Source organism: Dermochelys coriacea, chromosome 9, assembly GCF_009764565.3.
Source record: "Dermochelys coriacea isolate rDerCor1 chromosome 9, rDerCor1.pri.v4, whole genome shotgun sequence".
Classification (NCBI taxonomy): Eukaryota; Metazoa; Chordata; order Testudines; family Dermochelyidae; genus Dermochelys; species Dermochelys coriacea.
This window is the reverse complement of record NC_050076.1, coordinates 27,966,361-27,976,793: the sequence shown is the minus strand read 5'-3', so window position 1 is coordinate 27,976,793 and position 10,433 is coordinate 27,966,361. Positions and strand designations below refer to the sequence as shown.

Genomic DNA, 10,433 nt, shown 5'->3' with positions numbered 1-10,433 from the left:
TGTGGTTTACGATGTGTGCTGTGGTATGAGAAAGAGTCAGAGAGAAACAACCTGCCGACAAGCAGAGTGGAATAATATGGGCGTTTGTAGCACAAGATTCAGAGTAGCAGCCGTGTTAGTCTGTATTCGCAAAAAGAAAAGGAGTACTTGTGGCACCTTAGAGACTAACAAATTTATTAGAGCATAAGCTTTCGTGAGCTACAGCTCACTTCATCGGATGCATTTCCGATGAAGTGAGCTGTAGCTCACGAAAGCTTATGCTCTAATAAATTTGTTAGTCTCTAAGGTGCCACAAGTACTCCTTTTCTTGTAGCACAAGAGTATCATTTTGTATAATCCATTAATAGACATTAATTTAAAAACATGTTACTATATTTAAGCAGGAACTAGTTTCCAAATCTTTGTATGTAGCTATTTCACTTTTTTTTTCTACCAAAGGCTCCTGCTAAATAACTGCCCTACCTAACACTTGTCAAAGACTTTTTGGGCCTGATTTTCAGTGCTAACACCCACAAGACTGACTGAAGTAAATGGGAACTCAGCAAAATCAGGTCCTAAACCTGTTGGATAGGTACCAAAAGAGCATGCACATTTCCATTGCCTCACACTGGCTTGTCTACCAATTTATGACTGTCCATTCTTGAAGACAAAGATGCTTGGAAGGGTAACCCACCCTTGACACAAAACAGTACAGTACACTCCAGTGCCTAAAAGGCTTGACAAGCCCATAGTGACCATTATTTCCAGAAAAAAAGGGTGATTCACAAAGCAGATAGTAAAAAAAATAAGAGCAAAAAGAATACGTGCAAACAGCTATCCATACAACAGATAGATCTATGTCAACAAAACAGAGTAAGCAGATACCTAAATAACTGAAGGGAGTTAGATCTAGAACAAAACAACATGCTGCATACCGTGTTATGTACGTTTCTGTGAGTATCTTTAAGTGTCATTGCACATGTTTATTACCTGTAAGTAAGATGAAGAGAATATCATTTATGACAAGAAGGTAGCTGATAAATAATCTACCTGCAAATGCACCTTTCCATGTAGGCGTAATTTTTTTAGCCAATATTTTTTGTTTTCACCAATATTATTGTCGTTTTAAAAATAAAAGCTTCCATGTTTCATATACGATGTTACAGTCTAAGGACGGAAATATTTAAATATAATTAAAAAAGGAAGAAAAAATACAGCCAGTATAGGATACACAGATGTACCCAAAATTTTCTGTTCATTTGATAATTTGAGACATTGCACTTTATAAGATTATGATGCTATAGTGGGGGGAGAGAAAATTGAATTTCAAAGCCCTACTGGAAAAAGCATTTTTTGCTAGGCTTGTGCATAGGGGAGTGTGCACAGTTAGGATTCCTATGTCTTGTCACCAGCATTTGGGTGGTCTTTGTTGTTGCTGATGGGAAATGAAGCCTATGTAAAATCAGTCTTGTTTTGTTTTGGAAAATGTAGCTGGCCTGTTTCAAAGAGATGAGGGCTTCTGTAACCTACATTTATTAGACATTGTAAGGGGTCTTTAGACCAGCATGGCCCTCAGAAGGATCATATGGGTGAATTTAAAAGACACGCCATCAATTTCAATTATCATAATTAATTATGCAAAAATTTCAGAAAGGATATTAACATGGGCGGCTGGTGGAGCCCCGCTTTGGGAAGGCTAGTTCCCGGCTCTGCCTCTTCTGCCCATGCCCCTCCCCTGGGCCAGAGCCCTGAATGCCACCCCCTCAGACGGAGGAGCCATGAGCCCCCACGACCTGCCTGAAGGAGCCCTGGGCCAGCCGTGCCACCCCTCCTCTTCCTTCCACTCCCCAGACCCCAAGCCACCCAGGAAAAGCTGCAGCATGACAGTGACTCTTCCTGGAGAACAACCTGAGCTTTTGATATGCCCCGTGCAGATTCTGGGGCGGTTGAGGAGGCAGTATGTGTTACTCAGCTTCCTCAGTTCATCAGTAATCTTTCTGGAGTCCAGGCAGATTACTGATGAACTGAGGAAGCTGAGTAACACATACTGCCTCCTCAACCGCCCCAGAATCTGCACGGGGCATAATAAAGGAACACCTTCCACCCGCCAAACCTGTAACTAGGCATCTGGCAGCAAGCGCCATGGGAGGCAGAACCACCCCGGCCTATTATATCCTCCACCCATGGATATTAATCCTAGTGCGTCAGGGCTTAAACCTAACAATCAGAGAGCAGGATGAGGCTTATGTGATGGGCAGATTATGCCATATCTGCCTACTTCAGGGCTCTTCTGAAGCATCTGGTGCTGTTCACTGCCGGAGACAGGATACTGGACTAGATGGACCTTGGGTCTGAGCTGGTCAGGCAATTCCTATGTTTCTAATTTTAAAATTGCACTATTCTCTGAATGTTTTTACCTGCTGTTGTTACCTAAGGTTAGTGTAAGTGAATGAGTGAATGTGTCTAGAAAGGGGAAAGTTTTCCCCCAGTTTGCTTACATTGTCCATTTGACATCAGTTTAGTCAGTTCTATTATTTCCTATGGATAGTTAGCCAGTTTTCCCATTTGTTTGTGTGGATCTTTCACACAGCAATAGAGAAGAGAAAAATAGTTAAAAAGCAAACAAACAAGTGCACCCCCCGGGTCAAAAAAAAATTCTGCTTATAAAACCACAGGAATTGGCAGGAGGACTGAGATAGGCCTAGTGCTTTCAAACTCCTATTTTGTGGCTTTAAGTGCTTTTTTGTCCACTAATGTTTCTTTACAAAGACGTAAGAGTCCAAAAAAGAGGGGTTGTTGCTTTAGATTTTAGGGAGGTTGGCTTGTATGTGTAGACATAGACACAGGAGACAGTGTTCACTATGCTTTGAAGAGCTTCAGCACTTTCTCATGTATTAAAGCTGGGCTGTTAATATTGAGCTATAATCTTTGTATCTTCAGGTGTCAGTGGCCAAGTTAATTGGGTACAGAAGTAGGAGTTAGAAGGCCTGAATTCTATTCCCAACCATGTCACTTTCTTATTCAGACTCTGTGGGCAAATCACTTGGTTTCTCCATGACACAATTTCCTCATCAGAAAAACTGAGAAAAATGATACTCATGCTTTGTAGAACATGAGATGTGGGTGAAAGTTCCGCATTATTAACAGTAATTAATGATGTGTGTACCAACTCTCCAGGCTGGATGGTGGCCATTCTTGTTTTCTAAATTACTTTCTAATTCCCAGTCTCTGGGTAATTGTTGGATATTGAAGCTGCACAGCTTGGTGATATGGAAAGATGTCCAGTCTGGTTCATTCCCTCCTCTGGCCTCTGATAAAGGTTGTTCACGGTGACTTCATTTTTTAAGATGCCTGAGGAGATGACAGCATTTAATCTTTTTTAAAAATAGGAATTGTGTGGTAAGCTAATGTGGTGTGGGTGTAGGTGTGTGAGGAGGGGCATTGGAAAAGAATTGTTTGTGGGAAGTTATAGTGCTAGGTATCCTATAAAAAGTGCTTTGCACTCCCCTAGTGCCTCCTGATCAAGGATGTCAAAATTCCTGGCAAACATTAGCTCCACAACACCTTTATGAAGCAGACATGTTACCCCCCATGTTACAGATGCTAAATATCCAGGTGACAGAGATGGAAACCCAGACTCGCAGTGCTGTGCTTTTCTGGATGCTGTTTCCTCTCCTTAGGCTTGTGTAATCTGTTGTTATAATAAAGCACAATATTGAATACTAGGGGTAAAATCCTGGTCCCTTTGAGGCCAATGGCAAAACTTCCGTTCTCTTCAGTGAAGCAGGATTTCACCCCAAGTGACTTCACCCACCTAATCCATGCAATATCCCCTAGAAATGCAATGTGTGAGGTGGCTAGCTGCTATTATGAAACAGAATTTATAAAGAAGAGTCAGGAAAACGTACCGACTCATGTTGTATGGGGCTCTGAATAGGGTGTGCCACCAACCATAGATCATCAGAAAGTTGAATTCATGTCCAGCTCTTGAAAGCCATTTCATAATCATCTTCATCACTGTTTGATTGCTCCTGAAGTAATAAACTTTGTAGCTCATCTCGGAGTTTTCAAGGAGTTACATTGTTTGAATATTGATGCTGGCTCAGGTAAGGTACCAAAATGAGTTGTGAGTTTCATTGTTTACATTGACTGGATTTGTTTGTGAAATACTTTGTCATGGCTTCAAACTTATTGAATTGGGCCCTAATCCTGCAAAAACTTATATACTTGTTTAACTTTAAGGGCATGAGAAATCCCATTGCAGAAACCATGTCTTCCATTAAGTCATTGGGACTACTCTAGAGTGGCCATTCATACATCCCCAGAATATCGGACGGTCCTCACCTGTGCGATGTCACATAGGGGACACTGTTTTGAGGAGCATACCACCCTGCCCCTGCCAGCATGACCTCACACACTACGCATGCAAGATCATACCAGCAGGAGTGCTCCAGTGCGCTCTTCAGAATGGCTCCCCCATGTGATGCCAGACAAATCCATGCCTGGTTTTGTCTCTGTACTGGCCGGAGGGAAAAACCTTAGAAAAGCAGATTGTCCAGCTTAAAAATGGAAGAATGGCTTGCCTAGACTACTCATGGGTAAAGTTAAGTAGGTGTGCGAGTCTCTGGAGCCTTAGCCTGCCTTCTGAGAAGAAACTTCTGTGCTAAAGGTGGAAAGCCACAGTTATTTTAATTGTGATTATCCTCTTGAAATCAGAATTTCTCTGAGCAGTCAGAGCTGTTTAATCTCCACACCTGTTTTTTTAAAACAGGCTTAACTAATAGCCACCGGTCAATTTGTTATTTTTAGAGCCCCCCCAAAATGTTTTTCAGCCTCAGAGAAATGAACAAAGACACTGTCCCTGCTCAGAGGAACGTACAGCCTAGATTAGATATGATGCAACACGGGGGATATAAACAGATGCTAGGCCAGGGTGTGGGGAGGGGCAGAAGAGAGGAAATCAAAGGGAAACAGTGAGATTAGATGGTTTCTCAGCTCAGTGAGGCATGTGCACATCTTGATGTTTCTGTTCCCTTTTCCCCCCTTTCTTACTTCTTTTAGGTAAGACAGCAGAGATGAGGTGGCAGGGGAGGGGGGATTTGAATGAGGCGAAGGAGGTAGTATGAGAAGCAGTGTTTGGGAAGGTGCTCCAGGCCCAAAATGGAAGTGGTGAGTTGTTTACAAATCACAAGTCATGTGTATTTAGGGTGACCAGATGTCCCGATTTTATAGAGACAGTCCCGATTTTTGGGTCTTCTTCTTATATAGGCTCCTATTACCCCCACCCCCGTCCTAATTTTTCACACTTGCCGCCTGGTCACCCTATGTGCATTGCCCAGGTTTACATGGGAATATTGTACAGAGCTTGCCCACATTAGGCAGTCTTATGGTCACTAAAATCACTGAATACACCTGACAAATATTTGAAGAGTTTGCTTTTAGCAAAATACTCAGAATCCCGCGTGTGAGTTTTTGTACCATTTTTGCTGAAATAAAGGGTAAATTAATAGCTGTAGTAGCACCACCTTGTGGAGAGCTTAAATAACATTTAATGCAAGAGATTTTATTTAGAGCAGGTGTTTTAGGATATTGTTTATTGCTAAAAATGTTTAATTTACATGGGGTTTTTTTGTGTGCAATAGATGCAAATTGTTCTCAGTAGTGACAGGTTCTTTACATTTGTATACTGTACTGTCTATCTGTCTGTGCACACAATCAAAGGACACCATTCTGATAAGATCAATTTTTTATTTATTTCATGGAACAGTTAATATCATATGACTTTTTACTTTTAGATGTTCAGGTATGTCATGTTACATAATGTTTACATGCTTATACATATACACAGAATATTTGTATGTGTTGTACAGAGAAAAAGAGACAAAGAATGACAAGAAGACTGAGAGGAAGTGTATTGTAAAATGCAGTCACTAGAATACTCTGTTCCTGGTTTGTCAATGTGTCTGGGTATCTGAGGCAGGAATCAGTCACCAGTTCTATAGCAGAGCTCTACCACTGACTTGTTGACATGATGTTGTTTTTCCTCTCATTGAAATTAAAATGCAGTTTTCAAAAGGGCTGGATGAAACTAACCCGGGGTGAGTGATTTTCTTCATCACTGTAGTTCACCAAAATTATAAAAAAATTGGTCTAGATAAAATGTTTTGTCAGAAAAGTCCAAGTCCTGTAATGAAGGGGAATTTCAAGAATTTATAATTAGAATTAATTTACAGTGGAAATTAATTTCCTGTTACAGTTTCATTTGAACAGACTACCAGCTTCTGTTTCCTCCATACCTATTATGGTAGCACTCAGTTGGTTAGTTGCCAGGGCTCTGTTATTCCAGAAATAGATACTCACTCCATAATAATAATTTAACTTTTTTACTAGCAAAGTGGTAGCGACTCTGCTTACAGGTTAAATTGGTGTGTGCAGTATATGGATAGGGTGACCACCTGTCCCAAATTGGGTGGGACAGGCCTGAAATGCAGAGTTCAAGTCCCAGTCCCGGGCTGAATGACTCTGGGACAGCATTTGTCCCAGAATCTCTCTGGCACTGTTCTGCACTTGCCCAAGGCTCAGGGGTGGCACCAGTCTCTTCCGTGGGGGGGTCTGAGGTGAGCCAGGCAGTAATAAGAGCTGGTCAGGTAGCTCTGGCCACTGTGGGGAGCCTGGGACTCTCCACCTGCCCTGGGTGGTGTGCCTCGGGGGGGGGGGGAGACAGGGACACTGGCTGGGGGCTGGTCTCGGGCACCCCAGCCCCCCATCCAGGGCAGGTGGAGGGTTTGGGGCTCCACACAGCTGCCGGCTCCCTGGGCTGCTCTTACCATAGCCCGGCTCCAGCCTTTGGCCTGGCCAGGGGCAGGGCCTCGGGGTGGGGTGGGGTCTCAGGGGAAGAGGAGGAGGAGAAGAAGCAGGGGGAGGGGCCACAGCCAGGGGTGCAGGACTCCTGCATATGTCCCGCTTTTGCCTTTTGAAAAGATGGTCGCCCTATATATGGAATGCACACAGGGAAGGGACAGCTGTCCACAAAAGACCTTGTAGTAATCACTAGGCGAAAGGTATCCCTGTGTGAAACTGAGTCCTGGCACAAGGGTGCAACTCCAGTGCAGAAAGTGCAGTTCTACTCCCCACCATCCTGAAACTCAAGGAATGATGTCATTCAATATTTGAAGCAGGGCTACATTCTCACATTTAATGTCTTTGGGTGGGACTTTAATAATTGCTCATAGTTGCCTCATATTTGCTCCCAGTGCGAGCAAAGTTAGGTCAATGCTGTGTGCATTTGAAAAATCACATGCTATTGTACCTTGCAACCAAAAATGCCTCATAAGTGAGCTGTATCTAGTTCCCAGCTTCAAATCCTATGCTCAGTCCACTAGGACACTTTCTTTACTTACAGTAGAAGATTTCTTTTTTTAAAGACATTAATTAAGTGACAAGTCAGAAGTGCAAAGAATTTGAAACGTTGAGCAGCTTGCGTTTCATACACATCAGATGAACATAATGGTCATTTATACTATCCTCGCTTTATTGACTCTGATTTTATTTCCACTATATACAGCACATACAGGAGATACTATTATTCAGTTAACATCACTGCTTGCCCTGGGAGAAAGTGATAGTATTGGTGTGGCCCCTCTTCCCCCCCAAAAAGTTGCCATGCTTCACTTTTCTCCTTACTCTTTTTTCAGCCTGCAGCTGTGAGAAGTGTGTGTGTGTAGCATAAAGTACACCGCCTCCCAGAATTCTTGTATAGATTGAAATAGTTTAATAATGAATTCTTCTGTTTCATAAATGATAATTTATAACCAAATGCAAAGTGATTCATAGTAGACATAATGCCAGTCTAAGCTGGGAGTCCTGTTAAGATGGCAAAGATTGTTCTAATGGTAACAAAGCATTCTTTTCCTCAGTGGACCTCAGTACTTTACAGAGCCGGTCACAGGGCCGTGGATGCTACATTTGTGCAGTCTCTTTCTTCAGAAGAATGGGACAGCCCCATTCCAGTTGATGGCTGCCCCCTCCCACTTAGTTCTGATTGCCATCTCCACAGAAGGAAATCTCTTTTCTGGATCACTTTCTTCACAGTGATTCTTTTCCCAATGATGAGAATGAGTGTCTGAAAGAGCAATGCCCCAAATTCAGTGAAAAAAACCCAGCAACGTGAATGTAATTGCTACAGGTCCATTGGCTGTTTTGTGCAACTGCTGATCAGATTTTAAAATTCCACATTAGAAGCCTAATGGGACTGTGTGGTAATATTCTGCTCTTCTACGTGCAGTACGGGTCTAGAACTGCTAGGCAAATGCAGCTATTGCAGATGAAACTCTAGACTTATGGCAATATGCAGTTTAAATTTAACATAGGTGATACTGCTTGCTTTCCAACACTTCATAATTTCAAAGGCGACTATTTTAAATGTTCAGTTTTGGGGGTGAGAATTTCAGAAAGTGAAGCTTGAAGTCTGTGGGCATTACAAGCATATGGGCATGCAACTGGAACGAACTTTGGTGTAAAAATGGACAAAGACCTCGCATCCTAAAAATCTGACCCTAGTTTACAATAGCAGTAATGACCTCTGGGTGGTACACTTCCGGGCAGTTTAAGACCAGCTATGTTAAAGGCCCTTGGGCTCTCAATCCTTCCCCTTGATCATAAATAGGCTCGAGAAGCCCTTTCTATTAGTTATTACTTGATTCTGAACTCAGTGAAACAATTCAGAATGAAGTCTTGCTTTCCCATGGTTTATTGTGCCAGTCATTAGCTGTTTAGAAGGCTGTTACTTAAAATAAATCAAAGTCTGCACCTGCAGCAGCATGCAAAGCTCAGGATATACAGTTTGTTAAATCAGAGCAGCCATAACGTCCCCTAGTGGCTTTTATATAGCAGTTAGGGGGCACAGGGTGGTGCGAAAGCTGCAGACGGGGTTACAATGTAGAGCATGGAATGAAAGTATAATTGTTGAGTCACAGTTCTAGGGGCCATCCAACCAGAATGGCAGTCCCTGAGCCACCTCCTGCAGATCCAGTTCCCAGCTCCAATAAACTGCTGTACCCCAAAAGACCTAGCATCAGCGGCGTACCGTGCTGTAGAGTAGCAGCAGAGTGGCAGTCGTGGCACACTCTCTTTCTGTACCTGTTAGACGCAAATGGATGATCTGGCCCATGGGCTGCAACATCATGATGTAGCTGTGCCATTGTTTCATTAGGGGCATGTCACAGTTTTGTGATTAAGTCACTGGACTGGGGCTCAGAATCTGGATTCAATTCCTAGCTCTGCCATTGATCTTCGGCAGGTAATTTAATCTCTCTGTGCCTCAGTCCCCCATCTGTAAATGTGGATAATAATACTTCTTCTCTTCCACCCTTGTCTATTGAGATTGTGAACTCTGTAGGGCAGGGGCTGTCTCACACTAGGTGTCTGTACAGCACTTGGTATAGTTAGGCCCTGATCTTGGTTGGAGCCTCAAGACACTACTGTAATACGTGTAATAATAATAATGTGATCCCAGTCCTGCATGGTGCTGTGCTCTCAATTCCTATTAATATTGGTGGGTATCGAGGATGCTCAGCATCTCAGAGGATTCTTGATATTCATATATAGATTCAAAAGTGGTCAATTCTACTGACAATATTCTTAAAAATCACCCAAATAATAGAGCTTCTGCTCAAGAATATTATCCCCACCCAACTGATTATGTCTCTTAAAATCAGTTTTTGATCTGAGCCATCTCTTATGCACTGTTTACTGTACCTTCCCTAGACTACATGAACAGACTAATATTAAACACTGACAGTGATATACATTTAAATACCTTTCTTTGATAAGCTTAAATGCCTACCTACTGTTAGATGTACTGTTTTTTTTCTGTGATGGCTGCCCATTATATAAGTAAAGATCAAAGATGTGTTCCATTTTCCAGTCAGATAAGAGCAGCCTGTTTGTACTGAAAAGAACACTGTATGTGCCATTGATGTTGCACAGCCAGATGGGTAATTTAGGAGTCTTTAGCATGCTTCCAACCTGGGGGGGAAAAGGGTATTTCAAACATACTTTCATTATTAATTGGCACTAAATGTCTATGTTGCTTTAAAGGAACATTAGTTTTACTGCTCTGAATACAGAGTTACTAGGAGGTATTACTGTCCATTCCCTCGAGTAATATCTCTACAGATACCTTTTAATCAGGACATGAGTAAATAAGTCAAGGTGGTATGAATGATATATGTCTCAAGTTGAACTCCAGGGCTGATGAAATCCTTACCTGTTGCTTTCATGTCTATTGATTTACAGCAGCTGAGGATCTCACCCACTATGGTTTAGCTTGAGAAGTGCACTTTGCTTTATGGATGGTGTAATAAAAAACCTCCAGTAGATCCTAAGCCTGAGAATACATTTACGAGAATCAGCTCTTAAAAATAACACTGACATAATGGGGTTCCAAATGGTCT

At 42.3% G+C, this 10,433-nt stretch overlaps 1 protein-coding gene across 1 annotated transcript in view; it reads right to left on the bottom strand.

Moving 5' to 3' along the window:
• Positions 1-5,779: 5,779 nt before the first annotated feature.
• MINDY4B (MINDY family member 4B) overlaps positions 5,780-10,433 on the bottom strand; it is a 47,684-nt gene continuing 43,030 nt past the window's right edge. Inside the window, 3 exon segments of the mRNA XM_043492612.1 lie at positions 5,780-8,101; positions 9,824-9,848; positions 9,850-10,005. Of these exon segments, the coding sequence (XP_043348547.1) occupies positions 7,962-8,101; positions 9,824-9,848; positions 9,850-10,005 (321 nt within the window). The 3' untranslated portion in view covers positions 5,780-7,961.